At 42.4% G+C, this 27,999-nt stretch overlaps 1 protein-coding gene across 1 annotated transcript; it reads left to right on the top strand.

Annotated features, from left to right (window-relative positions):
* Nucleotides 1-93: 93 nt before the first annotated feature.
* zeb2b (zinc finger E-box binding homeobox 2b) lies at nt 94-24,728 on the top strand (the record flags this gene model as incomplete). The annotated part of the gene is made up of 9 exons (XM_042405457.1): nt 94-142; nt 2,072-2,323; nt 8,064-8,132; nt 10,694-10,882; nt 12,019-12,233; nt 15,287-15,395; nt 16,196-18,207; nt 20,378-20,480; nt 22,489-24,728. Coding segments are annotated over 9 exons (3,570 nt in total), but the record flags the coding sequence as incomplete, so codon positions are not given.
* Nucleotides 24,729-27,999: the final 3,271 nt, after the last annotated feature.

Here is a 27,999-nt window from a genome sequence, read left to right as displayed (position 1 = left end):
TCTCTCCACTCCAGGGTCTCCAGCCTCGGTTGCCTTTTTTGTCATCTCCAAGGAGCATTACTGAGTCTGAACTTGCCTAAACCCTTGTGATCACACCTCTTGAAAAGGTTTTGTTTCCTCCGTCGATTGGTATTCGAGGCAGGTCAGCGCACTCCCACCCTCCTCCTCCTCTTCTTCTCCCCCCCCTCCTGCCTGCCTGCCTGCCTGCCTGCCTGCCTCCCCCTCTCCAATACCTCCCCTCCCACGTTTGAAAGCCCTGTTTTCATTTTAATTTGCACCTGTTGTGCAGTTGTTCGCTGAAGGCAAGTGCAGACCAGTCAATCGTAGGGAGACGTGTTAGGAGGGGACGTGGGGAGGCTTATCTTTTGATATGTATAATGTCTTCAGAAATGTCATGCATGAACTTGGTCTTGTTGACGCTCTTGATTTTGGGAAGGTTCAAGAGGCAGGGACGCTCTCAGACCTCGGTCGCGCAAAAAAAAACACCGTAATTAGCTTGTTGATGTCTTAAAGGGTCACAATGTGAGGCTGTTTTTTTGTATATTTTACACCTTTTATGTACAAATAATAAAACATGACATGACATCTCAAAGCTATTGGTTATAAATCTGTTGAATTTAAGCAAAGACTACTGACTTATGAGCTCACTGCAGCTTTTTTTATTACTCAGAAACATAAATTCTACTTAAGCACATTTTAAAATGCCTCCACCTCTTCACTATGGGCCCGCCCATGATTGGCTCTTACCGCAAAACATTCTTGTACAAGCTGCCAATGAGGTGTGTCCTCATGTGATGCCATGCTTTCTGGCTTGCCTAGCGCTCCATCTGCGCTCCCTACAATAAGTCTTCTGACGTTCCCCCCCTTTTTTTTTTTTTTTTTGTCGCTGCCATGATTTACGCTGCGGCGAGTATACGCACCGAGAAAACCTGCCGATGGCGGTGACTAATTTGCACGCGAGCCACCTTTGATTGAGTTCACAGCCCTTATTTACAGGCCGTCTATTTTGAGAAAACCAGGCATATGTCTGGGACCTGAGTGTTGTGGAGCCGGGCGGGCCCTGCTGATGCTGCTCTGGAGTTTTCAATGTGTGTGTGTGTGAGGGTGTGTGTGTGTGTGTGGTATGTATGTCAGCTTATTCTGGATGTGTGTACTCAATAGACCTCCAGGCCTTGTCGTGTCTCTATATTTTCATATGTTAGGAAACATTTATATTTATGTTCATGGTTCACTGGCAATGCAAATGTGAAGACATCCGAGGGGTACACACTATGAATAATCTAAATTACTATAGGTTAAGCCTTTTGTATGCATAGCAACAACATTTGTAATATTGTACGTGCTATGCGGAGCATCTCAAACGTGACGGCTATGCTCCAGAGCAGAGCCGTCCTGAAAGGTGCAGCTCGTTGGCATCCGAGGCATGTGAGCAGGACTGAAAATTAGTGGCTATTTTGGCTCGCATCTCCTCGACAGCTGTCTGCCCACCGCTGTGGTTCAGTCACAAATTCCAGTCGCGGATGCTGTAATTGGGGTGTAACCCACAAGAAAAAAAAAAAAAAAAAAAAAAAAGCAAGCGCCTACGCCTTGGACCTGCACTGATGTGGGATGACCTTTTTAATCAGGGAATAAACCTCAATTTTCAAAACAAGTTGAAATCTCGTTTCGGATTCATCTGTCATTTATGTTTGGAGTTTAATCACTTAGCTGACACTCATATGTGAGGTTCAAAATAATAAAAAAACATCCAGAGTTGTTGTCAATAACATGACAAGATGCTTATGCAGATGTAGTAGCTTAGAAATATATAAAAAGGGGGAAATAGAATAAGAGGAGGAGATAACAGGATGAGATGGTTGTGTTTTTTGATAATATTAGTATCAATAGTTGATCATGAGGGTCATTGCTTGACTCAAACAGTTGGTAAACTGACTCCACCCCATCCCATCCCTTGGTTATATATAACATGTACGCAGCATCATCTCTCTACAATCCTTTTCCACTTCCAAAACTCCCCTTTACTCATCAGACCGGATTTTCCTTTTGTCTCTCTTCTTTCTTTCTGTGGCAGCTCTGAACTACGAGAATGTGGTTGAGACCGGTTCAGAGACAGAGGAGGAAGACAAGTTGCCAGTGTCCGAGGAAGACCCCCTGATCAACGGCACCGGCAGCCCGGCCAGCCTCACCAACCCGGAGGCCTCGCCACGCACCGAGAGCCACGGCCTGCTCACCAAGGAGGAGGAAGACGACGAGATGCGGGACAGCGGCGTGGAGCACATCTGGCCCGACAACGACATGCTGAGTGCCTCGGTCGACGGTACTGGTGAGTGTCTGGAAAGCGGAGGATGCGGATGTAATCTCATTGGTTGAGTTGAACCTCGGTGGGAGGAGCTGAAGTACAACAGATTTCAAAAACCACAAGTTGGATAAATGGCAAACTTATATTTTTTTTTTTCCGTCATGTTTGTCTTTTTCACTGGGTTTCAGTCAAAGTGTTGGCTAGAAGACATGTGGTTCCACCCACTGAGGTTATTTCTGCCTCCAAGTAATGTTTGTAATGTTTCTTTGAAACCAGATCTGTAATTTCTTAAACGAATATGTTCCACAATGCTATCTGAGAAGTATCACCTGCACTTTTACCGAGCAAAAAATGCATTCACAGGCTCAAAAAACACTTCTTGCTGCTTTTGTTTTATCAGATTTACCAGATGTGTAGGGGGTTTCAGGTGAGCCGTCAGTCAGGAAAAACTACCACTAAGCTGATTTTCAGATGCTTTATTGCAAATGTGTGCGCATCCTGCCACTCTCGGTGTCATCTTATGGCGTAAACCCCACCCATCTGGTGCCCAAGTAGACTTAAACAAACCCCACGAAGCGTCGAGCAAACACCGCTTGAGCCAGGTCTGACGGCGAAGCCCCGATGATGCTCCCTCGGCAGACAGACATGATAAACACTTCTTCTTTCGCGAGCGACAGAGACCATTTGGTTCGTACTTAGACCAAAGTCCTCCCGCTCTGAGCCAAACAACCAAAAATATTTACAGTAATGTATAACCTCGCAGCCTGTGAGCTGCAGAAAATGAAAAAGAGGTGGGATACAATGTTTCAGTCTGCAGATTCGGCAGGAGATGCAAGACATGAGAGGTTACTTTCACCCAAACCGTATCAGTGATTATGGTATTTCAACAATCCCGCCTCCTCCCTAAAACACTCCTTAACCCCAAGGCAGGTGATGCCTTCCCCTAAATTTGACTGGTCTTTTTTTTTTGTTGAGCAACTCCGCTTCTGCAGGAGCCCCAGTAGTCACGGATGCTTGAAAGATAAATACTTTTAATTAGGGGGCAGGGTATAATCATTAAAGGAAGCCAGACTGCTGCAAAAAAGTCATTAACAATCTTAAATGAAATTTTTATTTTTATGATAGCCATTTACATGTATAATAAGAGTCAATGATTCTTGGAAGCATGTGACAGGAACAGAGTAGGGCGAGAAGTCATGTAAGACAGCCCATTTAAATGAGCTGGGCTTCGCTATTCATTTCTGCTAATGAACTAGCTGTGCACAGTGCCGAAAAAACGGAGGGAACATTCAGCAGTCTTAAATTTTAATATGGGGGAAAATTGCACATTTATTAGGGATGAAAAAAAAAAAAAAAAAAAACTTAGTGGGTATCAACATTTGCTTCTCCTAAATAACTGTTCATGTTGGCTCCTTAAGGGATGGAAGAAAGGGAAAGACAGTTCGGTAAATAAATCAAGATAAAGGATAAACAAGCTGTCGTTGCATACGGTAATTGTTTATTTGATAAAGACCTGCGGTGCCATAATGTCTGTAATTCAACTATGTTGCAATTCCCAGATAATATGTTTCTCGTGTGATAAAGTGTCTGACATATTTCGGAGAGCAAGTCAAGTTCATTAGAGCGTTTGGGAGTCTCTTTCCCAATCTTGCGGGTGCTGTGTTTCCCAGCCTGTTTTTTTTTTTTTTTTTTTCTTTTCTCGGTGCCTAAGTGTCTACAGTGATACCTCAGCACATAACTTAGGTCTGAGATAAGTTAGCAGCCCCACTCCTTCCTACTCGGTACTGATTTGGTCCGCACTCCCCCTATCAAGAGGTTTCACACAGGTCTTAGAAGTGTGAGGTAATGTAACTGATTCTAGGTTGTTGCAGGGGGGAAAAAAAGCACCAAAACAATAAGAATTTAATGTATTGTGAGACTGATCAGCTTTAGAGAAATATAGCTTAGTTGTTTTGTTGAAGACATAACTACTGCATGTAAGAAAGAAAGCCAGAAAAAAAAAAAAAAAGAAGAAGAAGTTTATCGCCGAGCCTCTTCTGATTCCAGGGCACAATCAGAGTCTTGTGTCTGGCGTTGTCCTTGACATTCCTTCATCCCACAGTGAAGCTGGACGCGATGTGCTGGAAAGCATGACATCATTATCACTGACAGACATTTTCAAATAAATCACCTGCGTTCTCCCTTTGCCCTTTTTAAACTCTTCTCTGGGGCGTTAGGAAGATTTCTGACTTAACTTTGCAGCAATGTCAAGATGTAGAAATAACTTTTTTTTTCTCTCTCTCTCTCTCTCTCTCTCTCTCTGTCTTTCTTGTGTTTACTGAATTATGGATTACGTTCGCTCCCATCTTCAAGACGCCTTGTTTTATGGCACTTTTGCCAAATTTGGCCTTCTGTCTTTGATAAAACAGCGGTTCATGTTTTCATTGCACATTTATCAAGTTTGGTGTAATTAATTTGTCATTTAAACACCTACTGCATCCAGGAGTTCCCCATATTTTTTGAATAAGTGCAGTGTTTCACAAGCTTTTTCCGCCCTGCCAAGAATAAAATTCAGAGGCAAACTCTGTTTTTTTTGGCTGTAAAATGACACATAATATCTGTTATTGACAACTTACAGTCTAAAAATATTAGAATCGGCATCAGGTTTCAAAAACCTGTTTAATCAGAGCTTGTTTTGTTTCTTAGATTCTGTTGTATGTGTTAGTGGAACATGACAGATTCAGGATAGATGAGGCTAAATGCACAAAGGCAGAACTTTAAAGCGGCTATGACTGCGGTGACCGGCCATAAAAATAGGAATGTTTTCAAAATAAACAGCATCAGCGCTGCTATGAAAATAGGTGGAATTACGGTCGGGCCAAGGTATTCTGGACTCCTCCTGGGTCTAGAGACGACTCTCAAACCTCAACATCGCTGCTCTAGGAGGTGTGTACCTTACCGCCTCAGGTCTTACGTGATTTACTGCTGACATAACATACTTTTCCAGCATTTAGTGGACAGTTTCATCCAAAATCCTTTCCATAGCCAAGAATAGGCACATATTTGTGGCATAACAAGAATCCAAAACCCTGTTTTTCCCCCCATTTTTTACATTATTTGCAACATTTTTTACATGTTGTGAACATTTTAGATGTTAGATAAAGAGATAAAGCTCTAAAAATGGTCATTCCCTGTGTGTAAAGGAGGCTCTACAGCTGCTACATTAGCGGCTTTTCTTACTATAGAACGACCAGGCACCCATACTCACCACAATGCCACTTTGTCCCATTTGAATGTAGCTCAGGACTGGCATGGATGGTTGCATGCATGTGTGTGCCAGAGGCCATAGCAGCGAGGTGTACGTGGTATTAGCCTACCTCCTACTGGAAGCAGGCCGTCCCTCCCTTCAGACCACAGATAACAAAAGTTTTCCAAGGTAAATAGGGGAGAGTGGAGGGCCAGTAAATCCCACTGGTCATCCCCTTGCGTCAGACCAAAAGTATGCAGCCAAATTTGATTACCCAAAGCAAACACGGTGCCTACGAGGACACAGAAATGTGAGGGAGTTTTGACCGTGTTCAGTGCAACAAAAAAGAAAGGGGGGGGGAAGGTTTTCATACATGCTGAAATCTGATACTTGTGGGTATATTTTAATCTGTGGTGGAGGGTTTTTTATCTGTTTTGTTTTGTCACAGCTTAATTTATGTTGTTTAAAACCCATTTATTTTCTTATACTGCGCCTGCGGTTTTCATGCAGTTTGGCAGACGTGCAATCAAATGTACAGAAAAGAAAAAAAAAAAAAAATCCTAGAAAGGGAAAAGTTAAACTAGGACATACCCCGTCCAGAAGAGCCTGTCATTACTCTCTGAAGCCATTGACAGGCGTGTTTATCATTCAACCGCAGAAGTCAAATCTTTAATTTCAAGCACCCTGCATTTGCAAAACCTCAAAAAAAATCATCCACAACTATTAAACTCATTGTTTCAACTTATAAAAAAAAGCAAAAACTTGCAGGGCTCTTGTGTAGACTCATGTAAGCAGGATAACATTATTATCAACAATACACCCACCACCTTTCCTGTAACATGTCAGCCAGGTTTTCCTCTTAATGTAGGCGCTCATCCTGGTTTAATAGCCAAGGGATAGTCAGATACATGAGATCCTGCTGTGGACCGCTGAAAGAGAAAAAAAAATAAAAAAAATCTTGACAATGCAACACTTGTGACGTCCTTGCAGGAGCAGCAGAGCAAGAACAGATGCGGGTGAGGCACACACAATGCAGGTTTTCTTTCTTCTTCTTCTTCTTCTTCTTCTTCTTCTTCTTTTTTTTTTATTTTAATACAAAGCCCCCATGTTCTCGGAAGCACCTTGATTTAATTTTTACAGACGAGGCAGGAAGCCGAGAGACCAGGGACTCCTTAAGCTGATTGTCCAGTCAGTGTCCTCCCGTCGACCGCCGTAGAGATGAATGTGTCAGAAGAGGAGTGGGGGGGGGGGGTTTGTTTACGAGCTTGTCAATCTGCCATTTATTTACAGCCATCTCACCTGTGCCAGGACAATATCTGCCCGTCTGCACAGACCGGGTGCCATTATCCTGATTGGCAGTAAGAACCTGTTCTGTTCAAACCAACACTCCTGGAGGTTTAGTTATTTAAACATTTCTCAGAGACAGGGGCGTCTCTAGGAGGTGGAAATTATCTGATTGGTTGATGTAAATCAATTTGCAGAGCCCAAAAACTTTACCACATCACCATAAACTGTCAGCAAAATTTAGCCTTTTATCTCCAGTTTTCCAGCCATGCATTGCACCTGAGTTATAATACAACAGGCCTTTGTTTTTTAAATCAACTGAAACACATTGTCATGAAAGCTCTACATTCAGAATAGTCTCTTACAAGTCCGCCGAGATGCAAACAGCCAAACCAATGCTGCAAAGTTCAAACTAGCGATTCTTACCGTCACCATGCACTTTTTCACTTTAGCATCATCAGTGTAAATGCTTGAAATAACAGCTTCATCCCTGTCTTAACTGTTCATCTGTCTCATTGCACTTCAGCTCAACATAACTGCAACAAGAAAAGATTAATTCTTTTTTGACTCCACCTACCTGAGGTTTACCCCGACCAATGAGGTTATTTCTGCCTCCGGAGCAGCTCTGCCCCTGAGAAATGTTTGTGCAACTAAAACTCTTAATTTGTGGTGAAGGGTTGTATTCTTTTTAGTTAGAGCAAGGCACTAACTCTCTGCCAGGGTTTGTGGGAAATCAAAAAAACGTGTGTGCGCCTCACAATACTCCGAGCAGCAGCTTTGGATAAAAGCATCCACCAAAATGACATATGATAAAACAAGCGTGATCCTGCATGCAGAGGATTGCAGCGGCAGGCGTCACAGCCAGGGAGTAATAAGCTCAGCCTGCGTGTTGGCTGGAGCTCTATATGATTGCTCAGGTGGATGTGCTGCGTGTTGTATTTAATCGCTCTGTTTGACGATTGAAGCTTTCTTTGCCTCCCCTGCCGCTTGTTGTCATGTTAAAGGTAAATAAGTCACTGTCTGGCCCAGATGATAGCATTCATTAAGCATGCCGAACAAAGCCGCGGCGCGCTGCGATGCACAGCGGTGCCTTTATTGCTTTCTCCATACCTTCTTCTTAAAGGCCTCATTGTCAGCGTTTGTTGGTTTGCACGGTTACAACCGAAGTACTCACCCACCCCCTCCTCCTCCTTTCTCTCTCTCCCCTCTTCCCCACATTCCCCCTTTTTTTTCTTCTTCTCTGTTTCTGTGCAGATGAAATAAAAGATGATTTTGACACCCTGGGGCCTGATACCACTTTGCAGGCAGTTGGAAACGGTACAGGTGAGTCAACTGAAGATGTGTGTGAATAAGTCTCTTTCTTGTGCTTGTTACCTAAGTAACAACGCCTGTAACCCTTTAAAACAAAGCAACGTCTGACTGTTCAATCGAGGGTTATAGTTGTCTAGAGGTTGTTTCCAGTTCAAAGAGTCTTCCTGTTCGGATTTGGGGTTGAGGGGGGGGGGGATTTGACAGTAAACCATGAAGACTTTAAAAGCCCAAATAGGGCTGGCAAACTAATAATAAACTTGTCAAAATTACTGCTTTGCATGTCAAACATCAGTAGGTTCAAACTGGACTGGGGGGGTGGGGGGTGGGGGGGTGGGGGGGGGACAGGATGGCAACCCTAGGATGGCAGTGGCTTCTCTAAAATAACAAGTATAAAGAAATCATATCCACTAACTATGAGCTGTAATTAAAGGGAAATCTTGTCCTGCTGACTCCGTAACCACTAAGACAAATCCCCCGTATGTTTATGTTTATAGCTCGTGATTCAATTTTTTATAATCTTTGATTACACATGTTGAGTTTAGCCTTCCTGTGTCTTAGTGAGTGTTTGTGTCCCCGTTGCCTGCTCCTGGTGGAACCAAACCCTACCTGCCATTATTCATTAAGCTACTAAAGCTGATTTGTAGCCACACACTCCTCCCTTCCATGATATCATCCTGGCCACCCTGACAATTGGCCCCGACCACTGTTATGATAAACCAAACTCACCCCACAGAACGCCACACAGCCCTGCCTCCAAACCCTCCCTTTCAGCTTTAATTACTATTACTTTCTGCCCCGTTCTTGGTGTTTTCTTCTTCACGTTTTTTTTTTCTCTTCTCCTTCTTTTCTAAAAATTCAAGCACAGCAAATGTTTTCCATTTTGACTGCTTAAAGGGGTTTTGGAAACAATACTGTGGCACTGCTGTGGAAGCTCCCCGCCACTAGATCACATGTGATTTCATTTAAAGACATGAGCAGTTTGATCACGTCCTCGGTGCCAAAGCACACTTTGATCCAGGTGATTTCCTCTTATACTGGAAGGAAAGTCGGTCGTTCCTCCTTAAAGAAACATTTTTTTTTTTTACGTTTATATTTTTCATCCAGAATGACTCAAACGTGAAGAAGAAGAAGAAGAAGCTCGGTAGATTGCGTTGACTGAAAGTAAAACATATCAAATAAACATCATTTCATTACCCTGACGGTTTTTAGGATTAGATCCAGGAAGCCGTTTTGCACCGAGGCGCACCCCGCTCAATCATCAGTCAGTCTTAAATAACGTCTTTAAAAAAAAAAAAAAGTAAAATCATAACACTGAGTCTTGCACAATTAGCTCCGCAGTCCTCAGAAGCCACAAAGAATCGTGTTAATGAGAACGCTCGTGGATTATGCTATCACGGTTCTCAAAAGCGATCCATTGGCACCGATGACATTTCGGTGCCATTTTTTTTGACAACCAAATATCTACTACCTTGACCTTTCCCGCAAATTGGACTGAGAGAAAGTCATCACGGCCTAACAAATCGCTCTTTAAACCTCACCTTGGCTCCCAGGCTAAAAGCCTAATTAACAAAGGGGGGGGGGTGAAGTCTGATGAGACGTCACTTGTTTTTTTTTTGTTGGGGGGGTGGGGGGGTTCGACATCATCGCAAAAACAGCCTCCAGAATCTCTTCGGGTTGTAAACACTATGTGTGTGTGAATGTGTGTGTGTATGTTTTTGAAAGTCGGCCATCCCCTTGACTAATGAAGGCTGCTGATTTCTTTTAGCTCCGGTTTGTTTTTGGAGGCAGCTATCTCCACACTGCAGCTTAAGAGTTTCCCTGAAGAGAAGGGACTGGGAAATAATTTGAGAAAACGCATTGTGTGGCCTCAGCACTTTGGCTGGCTTAAGATACATTCTGCTCAGCTATGGCAAAGCATGTCTGTCTTATTTTTTTTTTTCTTCTTCTTCTTCTTCTTCTTCTTCTTTTTTTTTTTTTTGTGCTGGTTTGTGGTTTGGCCCCGGTAATCTGTTCAACACAGAATCAACAAAAGCCACAGTCTCTTGATTGACCTTATATGTGAAAGTCGATACAAAGAAACGTGGCTCTGTTGCTGATTAAGCCGGGCTCGTGTATGTATGTATGTATGTATGTATAAATGTGTTTTCCTTTTTTATTTTACAGTCTTAAACTCAAAAATCTGATTTCATGTCATGAGTAAATTAGGTCAGTGAAGTTTTTTTTTATTTTTTTTTTACACGTTGCACTTCAGCAGCTCATGGTAGCGCGTTTATCTCTGACTTTTTGGCCGGATTAAGTTACAATTCTTATTTTAGCCGGCATGGCGTGACAAGCAAACCCAGTAATTTAGATGTATTCTCCCCAAAGCACGGCTGTAATGTTTTAGGGTGGCTGTCCTCATCGCATTTCCACCAAGATGTTCCCAATATCCTCCTGTAAGACATTTCTCTGGGGAAAGAAATGAATCCAATTTATTCCTCCCCCTCTCTCTCTCTCTCTCTCTCTCTCTCGGTCTCCTCCTTCACCATCTCTCTCCCTCTCTCTCTCTCTCTCTCTCTCTTCCTCCCCTTCAGTCAAGAGCGTCGATTGCACTTCAGAGTTCGAGGACTTCTTTGCCAAGCGGAAGCTGGACGACGGCGACAGCCACGTGGTGAGCATCGCCGAGTACCTCCAGCGGGGCGACACTGCCATCATTTACCCAGAAGCCCCGGAGGAGCTGTCCCGCCTGGGTACGCCGGAGGCCACCGGGCCGGAGGAGAACGGTACGAATCCTTCTGCTCGGTCAGGAGGGGTCAGAGGTGAAAATGTAAAGGAAGGATGTTGAAGCCTGATACAAGCTGCATAAATATTAAAACTAAGCTGCTCCATAGATGAAGGTCTAAATATCATTGTACCTCAATACTGGGCGTCTCTTTCTTGCACATTATTTGATCCTCATTACATCAGGAAACTTTGTATAACACAGAGTTTATGTAGGTATCAGAGCAGAAACTAGGCCTAGTTGCCATGCCTTTAACATGAACTTGTAAAAAAATTTAGGTTGACATTCAACTTGGCCTCCTTTTGGAAACTGCCGCAGTAAAAGACCATGCGTGCTCAGCTAACCTCCCATCTATGAGTTAAGGTTTTTAAAAAAAAAAAGGAGGTCTGGACACAGAGCAGCAGCAGCAGCAGCAGCAGCAGCTCTTCCCGCTGACACGACCGGGCAGCTGTTGGTCCCACAGATTCGCCGGATGCCTTGGTGTTTACCTACAGTCTTAAGCAACAGCTGGGCAGGGGCTTGAAATCAGATAGTGCACCTCTGAAGCTCCCAGGAGGGAAAGAAATGGGAGTGGTGGGGGGGGGGGGGGTTGGTTGGTGTGGGGGGTTTGAATTGGCTCATGATTCATGCTGCAGACATGATAAACGTGTCAGCGGGAATGGCATTAAAAAGTGAGGGCAGTTTAAAGCAATTAGGAAGGTATGGGGAATTACGTGTGTGTGTGTCAGCGACTTTGTCGACTTAAGGTTTTTATATCTGTGTGATTGTGTATATACAGTATAATGTGCCTGTTTATTACTATGTGAAGGAAACTGAGACCCAGTATAGAGTGTGAGTGCCGCATGTAAAACTGTACGAGTGTGAGTGTGTGTGTGTGTGTGTGTGTGTGTGAGGAGTCGGGAGGAGGTCGTAGTGCAGCGGATGCCAGCCTGACACTGTGGCTCTCATGTGGAGCAGATTGCAGAGATAACTCCCATACCACTCTGGGCAGCCCGCCCGTTAGCTGCCATTGATTCGCTGACCTTTTGGCCCGCTTTCCCTTCCTCCTCCCTCCTCCCTCCCCCCACCTCCTCCTCCTCCTCCTCCTCTCTCCCCCCCCCCCCCCCCCCCCCCCTTCTCCCGCTGTCTCCCGTGCAGACCTGCCACCTGGAACGCCAGATGCCTTCGCCCAACTGTTGACCTGCCCCTACTGCGACCGGGGCTACAAGCGTTTGACATCGCTGAAGGAGCACATCAAGTACCGCCATGAGAAGAACGAGGAGAACTTCGCCTGCCCCCTGTGCAACTACACGTTTGCTTACCGCACTCAGCTTGAGCGGCATATGGCCACACACAAGCCTGCAAGGGATCAGGTGAGGAGGATTTCATTTATTCTTTCTCTTCTTCATCCCTCCCTTCTATTTTTCCTCTTCCTCCTCCTTCTCTCTGTCCCCCCACTATTTCATTTCTAATGTGCTCTGATGCCTCGGAGAAGAGAGATCATTTTTTCTGATTGGCAATCATTATTAATTTTTCATGGCATTTTGAAGATGCAGATCCTTTAATGGTAATAACTTTAATTGAGGCCCTAAATGGTTTTTTGATGGCCCTCCCTGATATGATTTTCCAGTCTCGTGTTCACGATCGAATGATTGTGTTAATTTCCAATTTGGAAATTTTTATCAGCTCCTTAACTTCACTTCACTCCTGGCCTTTAATGTTGTTCTGGTGCAGCCCTGCAGTCGTGGTACTCCATCAAAACCCCACCCATGTCCCCCCCCCCCCCCTACTTCTAATTTCATGCACTGCAAAAACATCTGTGTATACTTGAATTTTCTCGAGCGATTTATATCCTATATGTCTGAAATATAATGTGAATCTGCTGGCAGTTAGCATGAATCACCTTAAAGTCCTGTGAGGTGAAAACACATCCAGCAGTCACGGGTGTTTAACTCGGTTGTCAGCTTTAAGTTGAAGACGTGGGGTTGAGATAGATTGTGGCAAAAAAAAAAAAAAAAAAAAATTGCATGCTTTCAGAGTTTTCGCACATTGGGGGATAATTATAACTTCTCAGTGAAGTAAAATTGGAGCAGTAAATTTTAAAGTAGATGGAGTCGGTATTTGTGCTTCGAAGGGTGATTATAATTGAGGAATTAAAAAAAAAAAAGCAAGTTAAACCAAGAGGTTAATCTCTAAAATGTAACACATCCACTCTTTTTTTTTTACTCAGAACCCTAAAAGCATAAAAAAAGGCTAAATAAATTAAGAAATGTATCATTTATATTTGCAAAATACACAAGAAATAAACTAAAAGATCAGCTGTGTGAACTTCCTCCTGTAGAAAAACGCTTGTAATGTACAGTAGTGGTATAAAAAAAAAAAAAAATCAGCCAGTTACAGATGATATCATGTAGCCTGTTCAGTCCCAGGTCGTGGGTGTTGTGTTGTGCTCTCTGAAGCAAGGATGACAGGCTCAGACTGTGGCTGATTTGATCAGATGTCAGCAGCCAGCACTTTCACCTGATCTACCAGCTGGGTGTAAACGTGAGCAGATGGGCCGGCCGAGTGAGCCGCCGTCCCAATCCTCATATTACAATGCTGTTGCTGCTCCCCTCCAGAGTCGAGTCAATGGCCAAAGACTCCCCTATTCAAGCACTGCAGGTCCTTCTACAAAGCCGGTTATCTTGATTTGTAAATTAGCTGGATTGTTTAAGTGGTAATCCTCGAGATGAGATCGAGATGATGTCTTGTTTGATTTATTTTTTTGCTGTTAGGTTTTCTGTAGGTGGCGCTGTTTTCTTTGTCTTTTCAGTCTTGTGCAGCAGAAGTAGAATAAATCACTTCCTCCAGTGTTTAGAGGAGAAACACAGTAAATCAAAATGAACATATATGAAAATGTACGTTTGGCAATTAGCAACTAACTCAGGAGGACTCAGGAGTAATCACATTAACATAAAGAATAATGTCCTGATAGGTAAACATGTGCCGTGCTGTTCAGTCTCGTATGTTTACAAGCCTTAATACTCCTCCTCCTCTTAACCAATTAGCTGAAATATGACTAATTAGAGGTTATACATATGCAAACAACATCCAGTCGGGTCCCCGCCCACAACCAGCAGTGGTGGCGTTCACACACCGACAACGAGCCATGAAGGAGAGAGATGGAGCATTTTGCCGGTGCCATTCACAATTAAGAGCACAGAGCGATTGTGTCTTATTAGCAGTGGTGGCGAGACTAAACTTTACCGGGCAGGGGTCCTCAGGGGGGAAGTAAGGGGATGGTGGTGGTGGTGGTGGTGGTGGTGGTGGGTGGGGGGGGCGGAGGCACCGAAGCAGCTGTTGCTGTTTGTTTATGCAACTCAGCAACATACGAGCGGTGGGGTCCCTCTCCGGCGCTTGGCGGGGCCCCCGACTCTCCCTGCTTGATCTTTGAAGGTTGGGGCTGTTTGAACAATTCCTCCCAGTCCTCCCAGTGTCCTGCGCGCCACCATCTGTCTCCCCAGGAATGTGGGTAGAGTCAGCACACACCCCAGCATTTGTCAAGGCTGAACTGGGAGGAGGGAGTCGCTGTGTTTTCCCCCTAGCGAGCTCAGAGAAAATGTTTCTCTTTTTTTTTTTTATTATTTACGAACTGTTTAACGTCCTCACCTCCCACTTGGAATTAATTGTTTGGTGAGTGACGAGCCAGGTTTACACACCCCAGTGTTGTTGTTGTTGCTGGGTTTTATATTTTGATGGGGGTATTTTTTTTTTTGTCTTTTCTTTTCAGAGAACAGGCCCTTTTTTGAATTGCAAATTTGATGGATTGCAACTGATGTTTACCTTTGAACAGCATACGCTCTGTTCTGTATCCTAAGATTATTAAAGAGACATTTGAGCTTTTTTTAAATTTTTTTTAAAAAAAAAAGACCCAATTACTGTAAGACATTTTAGACTCTTCTGAAAAAAGTGTAATTCAAATGGTGTGACTACAGGTATGAAAGGGTGAGAGAGAGCTCACAGATGATTCTGAATACCTTTTAGACTGATTAGGCTCAAATTAATGAAAAATAGATCAGATCACTGGTTCTAATGAAGGGAAAACGCTCTAAAAAAAAAAAAAAAAAGAGTCTTTTCATTTATTCTATTTTCTGGGCTGCCAAATTCTAAAGGCATGCCTCCTTTGGCTGAGGAGCCAGGAAATTAAAAGGTATGTGATTCTCTCTGTTATCGCCGCCGCTGCTTGTAGTCGCTCAACGGAGGTGGGAGTAGAAAGCCAAGATGCTTCGTTGGCATCAGGAGCCATTTGGCTTGTTGCTTGTTGTCATGCCGACCGATTGTGATTATTTACTGAACTCTCACCCCCACGATGTTTGTGAGCCTTTTTTTTTTTTTTTTCAACGTGAATCTCTCTCTTTCTCTCCCTCTCTCTCTCTCTCTCTCACAGCACCAACTGCTCAACCAAGCGGCCGGCAACCGCAAGTTCAAATGCACCGAGTGTGGCAAGGCCTTCAAATACAAGCACCATCTGAAGGAACACCTCCGGATTCATAGCGGTGAGTAACGAGAGGAACGCCGCCTCGCTCTTTGAATATTCATAACTATGATTTAAACACATCATGAATCGGCAGAAATTCCTTCAGGTTTATTTTGGACCCTCCCTGCAGTTAATGGACATTGAACTCTGCTGCGTTAACAATCAGTCCAACTGCCAAGTACAATATTTGCACAGAAACACGTACAGTACGAGTGTGAATGAATTTAATTTCATTTATTTGTTTATTTGTCAGGGAAAATACCTATTGATCAACAGAAAAACTAAATAAGAGTTGAACATTTTTCATCTTTTGGTCAAGGAAGATGCAATACTCACTTTACATTAAACTTAACACACTTATATACAGATATATAAATCAGGTAATGCAGACATAAATTACATTTCTTTACAGTTTCCTTTGATTTACATCATTGTATCACTATAAGAAAGACTAACTTCTTTCCCTGTGCCTTTAATTGCTTATTTTTCTCAACCAACCTTTTATTTCCTCTAGTAAATTTGGGGCAATTTATCACTTCACTGTATTCCTGATATATTATTTTACTGTATTTCATTTAACTTTATTAGATTTTATGTTCCTCTTTCTGTTGTTCTAATGCATTTCTTTATTGTAAGACATACTATACAAGTAGACTTTTGCAAATAAGCCAATTAGATGTAGAGCTTACTCTGGCACATTTACATTACATTGCCCCCCCATAAATAAACAAATAAACAGTAAACAAGCTATTAATTTGATCGTATTATTCATATAAATCTGTCATTCTTACGCTATATATATTTTTTTTTTTGTTTCAGGTGAAAAACCGTATGAGTGCCCCAACTGCAAGAAGCGTTTCTCCCACTCGGGCTCTTACAGTTCCCACATAAGCAGCAAAAAGTGCATTGGCCTGATTGCAGTCAATGGTAGGATGCGCAGCAACATGAAGACGGGCTCCTCCCCCACCTCAGCCTCCTCTTCACCAACCAACACTGCCATCACCCAGCTGCGCCAGAAGCTGGAGAACGGCAAGCCGCTCGGCCTCCCCGAACACAACAACCACCTGAACATCAAGACGGAGCCACTGGACTTCAACGACTACAAGCTGATGATGGCGTCGCATGGATTCGGAGCTCCTGGACCGTTCATGAATGGAGTAGGAGGGAACAGCCCACTAGGGATTCACCACAACTCGACAGCCCAGAGCCCCTTGCAGCACCTTGGGATGGCTGGACTTGAGCAGCAGCTCCTGGGCTACCCGGGGCCGCTGGTGAACAACCTGAGCGAGGTGCAGAAGGTCCTCCAGATCGTGGACAACACTGTGTGCAGGCAGAAAATGGACTGCAAGCCAGAGGAGCTTTCCAAGCTCAAGGCCTACATGAAGGAGCTGGGGTCCCAGGTTGAAGAGCAGAAGCAGGGGCTGGCATCTGCAGGTGGGCATCAGGTCGGTCTTCCACTTGTCAATCACAATGGCGCCACCAAAAGCATCATCGACTACACGCTAGAAAAAGTGAACGAAGCCAAAGCCTGCCTCCAGAGCTTGACGACAGACTCAAAGAGACAGATTAGCAATATCAAACGAGAGAAATCCAACCACATGCTTGAAGGAGGTGTGGATGAGAAGGTGCAGGAAAACAACATGTTTACACCTTATGCTTGCCAATATTGCAAAGAAACCTTCCCCGGGCCCATACCCTTGCATCAGCATGAACGCTACCTGTGTAAAATGAACGAGGAGATCAAAGCCGTGCTGCAGCCCAGTGAGAATCTGATGCCCAACAAACCAGGGATATTCATGGAGAAGAACACCCACTTATCCTCCTCCATGTTGTCTGAGAAGGGACTCACTGGGCCCCTCAACCCTTACAGGGACCACATGTCTGTGCTGAAGGCGTATTTCGCCATGAACATGGAGCCCAACTCGGAGGAGCTGCTCAAGATCTCCACAGCGGTCGGCCTTCCTCAGGAATTTGTCAGGGAGTGGTTCGAGCAGCGAAAGATGTACCACTACGGCAGCACCAGAACTCCGCCGCTAGAGCACAGGAACAACATGGATATGGTTGTCGGAACAAATAACCACCACACTCCACCAAAAGACTCTATGGCAGCTAGGTCACCTGTGTCTCTTCTCAAACCTACTGACCGCATCACGTCCCCCTCCATAGCGGAGCTCCATAACAACGTTAACAACTGTGACAACTCACTCAGACATTTGAAAAACCACCAGTTTAGCGGCAACGCCAAAGCCACGGGTGAAAAGTTGGACCACTCCCGCAGCAACACCCCTTCCCCGTTAAATCTGTCCTCCACATCTTCCAAAAACTCTCACAGCAGCTCCTACACTCCAAACAGCTTGACTTCAGAAGACCTGCAGGCTGAGCCGCTGGACCTCTCTCTGCCGAGACTCATGAAGGAACCCAAGCATGCACTGACTGTCAAAAGCAGACCTAAAGTCAACAGTATTACCATTGACCATAACAGCATCCCCTCTCCCCGCGAGCACTTCGAAGAGCCTTTGAACTTAGCCTATCTCAAGAAGGAGTTCTCAGGCTCTATCAACAACGGAAACCTTGAAAAAAGCACTAGCCCCATCTTCGGCATTAACCCGTTTGCTGCCAAACCCCTGTATACGTCACTTCCACCTCAGAGCGCTTTCCCGCCTGCCACATTCATGCCCCCGATGCAGGCCAGCATACCAGGTCTTAGGCCCTATCCGGGCATGGATCAAATGGGCTTCCTACCACACATGGCCTACACTTACGCAGCAGGGGCAGCTACCTTTGCCGAGATGCAGCAGAGGAGAAAGTACCAGCGGAAACCAGGTTTCCAGGTAAATAAGCCACCTGTGGTTTTGTAAAAGCCCCAGGCTCAGTCAGAGTCTCTAAAATGATCTGAACTAATTTCTGTACTAATTAAAAACGACTTCAGAGTCAGGAGAGAGAAGAACGCTCACCTGAGGTAGACTGAACTGGCAAAGGTGATGGAGATAAACAGCCGTGATACAAGTGAGGCATCGTTAGTGGTGTCAGGGAGGGAAAGGGGGCATTTTACAGGTTCATCTGTTTACAGTGTAACATTAGTAATGATAATTAAACCGATTAAGCCCATTTTACTCAACAGCTTTAGGGTTTTTTTGTGAAAAAACAATTGAAACAGTAGCAATTTTCATAATTTACCACTAATTCATCTAGAAAAAATGCAACACATTTGCTTGGTCCAGCTTCTTCTTTTTTTCATAAACTGAACAATTGATTATTCAAAAAACATTTATTAATAATTAACAGTTAAACTGATGCTTGACTTCAAAAAACACATATTGCAGCACAATATTATATTTGTGTTTTTGAGTTTTTACAGCTGTCAGTTGTAAAACCTTCACTCTTTTTTTTTCTATCCCTTCTAACAGAGTTTCAATTGCAGATTGTAATTTCTGGATTTTAGTGGGGAGATTTATTATAATTGTCTATAAACTGCTTTTCCACCCTGAACCTGAACCCTGATGGTTTGGATTTTTTTTTTACGTTCAAAAAAAAAAAGTCAAAGTTACAAACACAGTGGTACAAAATATCAGACATCAGGTTCAAATAACAGCATCGATTTTGGCCCTGAAAACGTATCTGAGTAAAGCCCTAATTGTTACCACTCTCCACTGTAAATTTTTCCTGCTGCTGTGTGTGGAACACATTAATGCTTCTGACTTCAGTCCTCTTCCAGCGCTGGCCTGAACTCAGATATTTTGTTATTAAATATGGGTGAAAGGCCTTTGTAAAAATGACAAAGGTGAGCCCCGGAGCTGTGCACTTCTCTGAAATTTCCCACCGCAACTCTGCTGCATTTTAAAGAGAGCCAAATCCAAAATGAGCTTCTACATGTGGATTAATAATGCACAGTCTCCATGTTCATTACCACTGAATGCTGAAGGCTGTTTAACATAGAGGGAACCATTTTGATGAAAAAAAAAAAAGTATTAATAATGTTTCCTATTCTAAGTTATTAAATTAGATTTTAAAAATACAGCTACAGGCGTTTAGTTCAAATTGATTGCAGAGTGATAGTGGTCCCTTCTTAAAACACAGTGCAGTGCTGTCCTCACATTATCACACATACATTCATTAAAAGGAAGCTTTGGTGGCTCAATATTGGCCATTAAGGTGCACCTTCTGATTTTGATCATTATATGAGTTTGCCATTCCTCTAATGTTGTAATATTGTCCCTCCATCAATTCATGTTTAAGACTAATCTTCATCATAAAAGAGAATTTTAAAGGGATGAGCAGAATTAACACTCCTGTACGAAATTAGACCACACTGAATACACCATTATTGCTGAGTTTCATAATGGAGGAGCATGTCAGTTATAGATTGGTGATATTACTCCACAGCTGGAGGTTTTATAAGAAATCAACGCTGGTATATGCTGGTTATCAAAAATGTATGAGAACATGTAGCATAGTGTGATTGTTTGGTAGGTACTGCTCAGTTTACAGCTTTATATAGCGACATAAAGAGCCATATAAGATCTTTTTTTAACATTTAATAGCTTTTATTATGGTTGTGTAATTGCAATATAATGACATTTATTCCTGAAACACTTTAAAAATTGTAAATATTAAACTTCTGGAGACAGTTTTTATGTTTTTGGGGTTCATTCAAATTAGCATTTTACATGTTTAGCAGTTAGCATATCTTCTTGTTCAAGTTAGCTACAATTATCTTAAGTTATGTCAAGGAATTACAACACTTTTCAGAGGCTTTAGGGACAAAATTATGTAAGAAATTTCCAACTTTAATGAAAATACTTTTGGAATGACATCAACAACAAACATTAGCTTCTGTTTCAAGCTAGCTGTAGCCATGTTAGCAACTGCTGCTGATGCTAACTGCAGCTTTCCTCACATTAATGAATATCTTTAAACCCCTCCTAGTTATGACACCCAAAATTCATTAGTATTTCTTGTTTTCTCTCCTTTTTTTTTGTTTCTTGTTTTTTTTTTTTAAAGGGGGACCTGCTCGACGGTACACCAGATTACATGTCAGGGCTGGACGACATGACAGACCCCGACTCCTGTCTGTCGCGGAAGAAGATTAAGAAGACCGAAAGTGGTATGTACGCGTGTGACTTGTGCGACAAAACATTCCAGAAGAGCAGTTCCCTTCTAAGACACAAATATGAACACACAGGTATATACTGTTCTAGACCCTTATTTTAAACCCCATGCTTTTTTATGTTTTAAATGTTTGTGTTGCCAACTCCTATCAGTATGAATATATATATATATTTTTTGTTACCCCCTTTTTTCTCCTTCTTTCCTTCTCTGTTTAACCCTTAAGTTTGTATATTATGTAAACCAACACCTAACTTGCTTCTTCATTGACAGGGTTGAGATGCCACCGATTGAGTAGATTCCAAATAAGAAAGTTTGACTTTGTGAACATGTGATGTGTTTTTAAAGTTTTGTGTGGATCTTTTCTAAAAATATTAAAAGATTTTAGATTTTTGTAACTGTATCAGCTCTTTTAGAAAAAAGTATAATCTGTAATTAATGCAGGTAGGCATGAAGAGGGAGACTTCAGCTATCTTTTCAAGTGATTGTACTCTTTATTTTCCAATCATATCCTGCTGTATTAACCATTTTGCTATCTAAAAAGACACACATCAATTCACCTAGACATATAAAGCCAGCAAAAGGCTTCTAATGCCTTTATCGGCCCCATTATTGGCGATAGATCACATCAGTGGCGTAACGCTCAGAAGCTTCAGAGCACTGATAACAAGTCTTTCATTATAGTTATTATACAGAGATCCTCTTTCACTAGGTTGCATCATTTATTTTATCCACTATCTGTAGCAGAGCGCTCAGTGCTTTATGCAGCCTTCATGTTATCTGGTCGGACATAAAAGGGAGGGAGGGCGCACCGTCAGAACTGTGCGCTGAACTCTTTTAAAACAGGGGTGCGTTATCTACCCGAACGAACGCCGCCACCACCGCCGCCGCAGCATCTCGCTCTGGATGCGACGCTTTCATGTCCGTGTCGCTATGTGTTGTTTTTAACAATATTATGTGTTCAGAAAAAGAGGGGAGGGGGGAGGAGTGAAGTGTCGGTCGAAAAATGGCCAGATGTTGGACAGAAGTGCACTTTGAAAAGCCATGTTGGCGGGTGGACTTGTGACAGAGGGGAGTCATGTGATTTGTGTGAGGCAGGCAGCCATATTTCCACACGTGCTGAGCAGGAGTGAATGAGAGAAAAAAGACTTTTTTTTTTAAGCTAAAAGTTATTAGTAGTAGTTTAAAGTAGGTAACGTCAGATCCTAGAGGAAATCCTGAGTGAAGATGTATATGTTAGTAAGCAGTAAGTGTTTTGGAATAAACTCTAAGTGTAACAGCAGCCGTGTGGCCACATTACAAGCTGGAGGACATTTATTTAGCCAGACAGTTTATGGCCCCGTGTCATAAAACTATCTCACCCTGCCCTTGTGGTCAGCTTGGGTTTCTCGTTTCTGCCTTGGCACACAAAGCGGTCCCATCACATTTGGTAGACGTAGGAGCCCCAGCCCAAAACTTAATGGAGGGCCAGGCGTCACCATGAACTTGAATTGTGTTCGGAGATAAGCAGGGTAACCCCTCGGAGCTCCCCCCCCCCCCCCCCCCCCCGCCTCCCCGTCCACCCCCCCCCTTTCCCTCCAGCCCGTCTCAGATTTGTTTACTCCTTTGTCGCGCCTTCTGTGTTTGTTTGCTTTGCAGTAGTTTATTTATGTTGCATTCATCAGTGTGGCACGCAGGCCTAAAATAAATAGTTGTAGTTGAGTTTCTCCATGCTTTAACCACGGGAGGGAATTTCCATAATGTAGGCCCATGAATGCGAGTGCACTTTCTCATTGTGCTCTCAGTTTGAATAAACAAATAGCCCTAAGTCGTAAGTCAAAGTTGGATTTAATGCTCCGTGATTTAATTTTTGCTCCATACCATCCAATTCATCAGAGTTTTTCCTCAGCGTTTTTTGCTTTTCTTCTGACTTGTGTGATTTGTTGTAGCAGCAGGACGAGCGAGGCCAAGCGACTCACGTCTCTCGTTCTGTGTTTTTTTTTTTTTTTTTTTTTGTGTCTCCGCAGGCAAGAGGCCGCACCAGTGCCAGATCTGCAAGAAAGCCTTCAAACACAAACACCATCTCATCGAGCACTCCAGACTGCACTCGGGGGAGAAGCCTTACCAGTGCGACAAGTGCGGGAAGAGATTCTCCCACTCGGGCTCCTACTCGCAGCACATGAACCACCGCTACTCCTACTGTAAGCGGGAGGCCGAGGAGCGGGAGGCGGCTGAGAGGGAGGCCCGTGAGAAGGGCCACCTGGAGCCTACGGAGCTGCTGATGAGCCGGGCATACTTGCAGGGCATGACTCCTCAGGGTTACCCGGAGCTGGCCGAGCGCGAGGCCATCCTGAGGCACGACGCCGTGAACGGAGGGATCAGAGAGGGACGGAAGGAAGTGGACGGAACGTACGCGAAGATCGGACGTAGGGAGGACGAGTTCGAGGAGGAGGAGGAGGAGAGCAAGAGCATGGACACGGACCCGGACACGTTGAGGGACGAGGAGGAGAACGGAGAGCACTCGATGGACGATAGCTCGCTGGACGGCAAAACGGAAACCAAATCGGATCACGAGGACACGATGGAGGATGGCATGTAATCGGCGACGACAGTTTCAAAAGCTTCCCATCTTAAAAAAAAAAAAAAAAGTTTTAAGTTTCTCTCTTTCGGTTCAGTATTCTTACCTGCTCGGTTTAAAACACCGTGTTTTAAGCTGTACGTGCACGTGCCTGAAGCTTCCGGGAAGCTTTCTTTGACAGACTCCTCGGGGGGGCGGTGTTGGGGGGGGGGGGGAAGTAAAAGATGTCTGCCGAACAAGACATGGACTGAAAAATCAATCTGGAGGAGGCGTTGAGAGAAAAAGGGGGCATGGGTTTGTGAAATAAGCTGCATTATGCAAACCGAACAATGAATAAATGAATACATTTCAAAAAATGTACAGTACTAAGGCCTAAAAATATGTGTGGTGCTAACCTCCTCAAATAAACCCCCTGTGTTCCATAGTATTTATAGCACAACTAGTGACTTGTACAAATTGCACTCCGCTTCTATAATCATGAACAAAAATAATAAAAAGTATTGCCTATGTATATATTTATACAGTGTTGGAAAAAGAGCAGTAGTGTCTACACTACAGTCCTTCGATATTACCTTTGTTATCACCTACCTACCTACGGTGTCGTCTTTAGTTTTTTGCCATGTTGCCCGGCCACAAACATCTCCAGCCACACTGTTTTAGGCCTCTTGAATCAACTTCAAATGAAGGAATTTAAACAAAAAAGACTGTATGAAGGAGCTGAGAGGTTGTTTTTTTTTTTTTTTTTTTTTTTTTAAGAGGATGAAGTTTTAAAGAGACCTTCATTTTAAGGGAAAAATACAGTTTATGGACAGATGGTATTTGGGGGGATGGGGGAGGGGAGGGGGGGGGGAGAAAAATGAAGGACGAAGCCTTTGTAAGGTGTTTTTGATAAGAAAAAAGAAGCCTTATATGCAAACCTTTTAACCTGTGTGTTTTCTGCAAGTGCCACCCTCGTATTGTGTAAAAGGAAGGTTACTTTTTTTCCACCAGCCTCAGTATTATGAAATGGTTTACCGTTGTTCTTTGAAGCACCCGTGTCAGTATTAAGACTATAGGCAGCAGTTCCTTAGTTTACATTATGTTGTGCAATGTTTTCTCAGTTTCTTTTCTTTTAACTTTGTCAGTATTACACCAAACCATTTTTTTTTTTTTTTTTTTTTTTGAAGACAACAAAATTGCATTCATTTTATTTGTAGGTTGAAAAAAAAAAAAACATTATTTATGTGGCCCATTTTATATTTCCTAATTTTATTTATTTCATACTGTTGTGTACAGTACTATAGTTCTTCAATATATAGATATATTTTAGTAAAAAGGAACATGGTGTCGATCATAGGGGCAAATTTTACGTAAAGAGAGCATTTATTGTGTTTTGAAACATTGTGAAATGCGAAGTTTAATCTTATTTTATTTTATTTCCTTTTATTTTCCAGTTACTGGAAAATTCCAAATTTGGGAACTTTTATACAATTGTGAAAACACTGTATTTTCGACTGAAAAAATTCCACTTTCTTTGTTTCTTTTTTTAAGCTAAAAAAATGAAGAGGGACTGTTAAATACTATGTATGATATCATGACTGAAGAAGAATCTTTCCTGAAATGTCTTTGTAAAAGTATTATTGAATTCTTAATTTGTAATTTCTCTTGAAAATGACCCTGCTCGAATAAAAGTAGCCAAATTACAGAGTACCAAACCCTCAGTGCTTCATGTTTATTCACAAGAGAACAAACCGTGAGGTTTCGCTTGGCAGCGTCGGGCTCAAGTCACTTTTGGAAAATCTTTCTCCTCTCATATCCGGTCTATAAAGAAAAACACTGTGGATGATTCCTCTGCTGCTCATTATTATGTTAATTTCGGGGTTTCAATTCACATTTTCAAATCGATCAGAATGAATTGACCTCAGCCCCCCGCTGCTCATTATGTCTCATTTAGATGATAAAGTAAAGCCCCTAACACGTCTTCCACATCTTTTCACTATTTGTCCTGCACTTTTTAACCAGTCGGTGAATAACAAGAGTATTTAGAATAAGTCGGGTGATGTTTTATATTTTACTTTTTATCAACAAAACCCCATGAAAACCAGCAATTAATTGATTACACTAACAAGTGCTGCACTGTAGTTTATTTAAATCTGATTCTCACATACAGTACATCATCCTGCTGCTGGGTAAAAACCACTAAATGTGTATTAATCCGCCACTGGAAATAGTCCCCTCCTGTTTGAGTAACAGTTTCTAGAAACTACAGAGCCCAGATGTTTTAGGAAATTACTGTTTGTTACTGTTTTCATGCCTTGCAATGTAGAATAACATCAGCCTGATCCTTAATATAGTCATTAAGAAAAATATATATGTATATTTTTTAAGTTAACAGCATCCAACTTAAATTATGACAACATATGATATTCTATTAGAAGCTTTTATGAAAGCTCCTTCAGTTCTATATGTGTATTACAGTGGGAATTAACAGGACATTTATTAGAGACAATTTGAATAATTGCTTTCATTTATTGTCATTTATGAAGCAAAAATGTCCAAAAAAATGGTTTCTTTACTTTGTTTTACATCATTTTAAATTGTTCCAACAAAACAAGCTACTTGACAACTTCGTCTTAGAGCAGTTTTTTACAGTTTTACCTCATTTTTAAGAGTAAACACAAACAAAAAAGCAGTATCAGTGCTTTTCTCACTAAACTACACAGAATCTATTCATTTCTCCAGCCGTGGACGACTCTTCTCTTTTCCCAAATCTCCATTTATTTAAAAAAAAAAAAAACTTTCCTCCTGACAGGTGGACTCCAGCAGCGGAGTCCTCTCCACTGAAGGAGACTCTCCGACTCCATTAGCCACTCACACTGCGTTATGCAGATTAAAAGCAACATCAAAAGGCCGAGATGAAAGCACCAAAGGTTGAGCGATGCCAAACATCAGAACGCGCTTTGCATATTCCGATTTTCCTATCGATCGGCGTGCCATCGGATCATTCGCAGACCATCTCGCAGATAAAAGAGGGGGTCTTAAATGATTAGCTGATGAATTTGATAATGTGCTGTGAACCGCCCGGACAATTACACATGCGAAAAAAAAAAAAAAAAATGAGCACGCGTATCAAGACGGGCAAGGAGGAGAGGGAAACCTCTGGAGTATATCGCCATCATTAAGAGAGAAAATTTCAACCTTCCTCTACTTTTACATTTTTTACATCTATTAAGACTCGAGCTTGAATTCACCGCTCTCTTGACTTCACAAGCAACTAATACGAATGTCAAAGGTCAAGAGAGATGTGATGAAATATTCCTGCAACCCCGAAGAGAGAGAGAGAGAGAGAGAGAGAGAGAAAGAGAGAACTGCTGAATTAGGAAACAGAGGAAAGCATTACTTTTATTAGATCATGTAGATGAAGGTGTGAAAGAAAAGAAGATGAACTTAATCTTTCTTAAAAATCATGCAAATTTGATGAAAAACTACAGCTACAGGATAAAAACAACACCTCCTATGTCATCTGTTTTGTTTATATTCCTGTTGTCTCTATGAATTCCAGTTCTCACTCTTTCAATATTGGCTGATGCTGATGTTGATCCAATCTAGTTTTACATTTACTGATCAATACTGTCTCAGACTATTAGCCCGGGCTCAGTGGAGGACGGCTTTTAATTGCAATCAGGCTGAATGATGATGCCTTGAATCGATTTTTCTGTGTGTACTTAATAATTTTATTTATTTATTTATTTTTTTTTACATAAATATGTTTTGACTCTTGTAGAGTTTTCAAGTGCATCCATCACAGAGGAGGAGGAGGAGGAGGAGGATGAGGAGGAGGAGGAGGGGGAGAAAAAAAACCCCACTTTCTTCATAAACATTGCATCAGAAAATAGCAGAAAACAGATTCTTCTGTCAGTTTTTGATCTGTTTAATCTTCGTTTTATTGTCCTTTTGACACAAACTCCACCCATGTGGTAAACCCTGCAGTTGAAACCAAACGCACTGAATGATCTGCAACAGTTGAACTCATGTTCGGTCACTTTCCAGGCATGTAGACATTTCAGAAAAACAATTTTTTTTTTCCTTTTTTGATAGATTCATATGAGTCGTTAGTTTAGAGTAATTTGGATGTTTAAACACATCAAAGATTTAACCGGAATGATCTTCCCACAAAGTAAATATTAATTTTATAACATTTTGCATTGTTCAAACAGATTTTTAATATGTTTAAACCTGATTAGACTGTTTTCCTTTGCTAAAACGTTCAAAATGCAGACCCGTTTTGTGTCTGTTCTCAGGCGTCAGTGCGGCGATTTTGATCTCCTCTGATGTAAAACAGTGTTGGGAAGACGGCCGGCTCATAGAACATTTAGAAGGGAGGAAAAACAACAACACGAGAGAGTGTGTGTAGTAGTAATTCATACGAGTGTCATGCAGCCATATGCCCGGGCCAGATTGGTGGTGTATTTTGGACAGCTGAGCTCTGATGATTCACTGCTGGGCCTTGTATAGACCAAAGCTAAGTGTACATTTTGCCTCAGGCTACTCTGCTGCCTCCACAGATACACTTAGTAGTAAAATCGACTCGTTTGCATTGAAAAAACACTCCTCTGTCTTGTTTTATTCAGCTTCTTCTTCAATCTCACTCCTTTACCAGGTACTTTGATTCATCTCTGGACCATAAAGGTCATTTGTCATATGAGGGTTCTGAGGCTGTCAAGTCAACTTTATTTAAACACCACTTCATAAATACAAAAAGCAGCATGTAAATGTGCTTTAAGAAACAGGAGGGGTTTATAATATGGAAAAAGAGAGGCAGAGCCATGGAACATCAGCAGCAGAATGAAGACGTAAGGGGAAAAAAAAAAAAAAAAAAAGATCTCGCTTTAATGCACAAAATAAGAGAGATAGAGCATGACAGAACACGTCGGAGGCCAGTGAATGAAAATGGGTCTGAGGTTTGGTTGCGACTGAGGAT

The sequence above is a fragment of the Thunnus maccoyii genome, chromosome 24 (assembly GCF_910596095.1).
Source record: "Thunnus maccoyii chromosome 24, fThuMac1.1, whole genome shotgun sequence".
Lineage (NCBI taxonomy): Eukaryota > Metazoa > Chordata > Actinopteri > Scombriformes > Scombridae > Thunnus > Thunnus maccoyii.
This window is presented reverse-complemented; position numbering and strand designations above follow the sequence as displayed.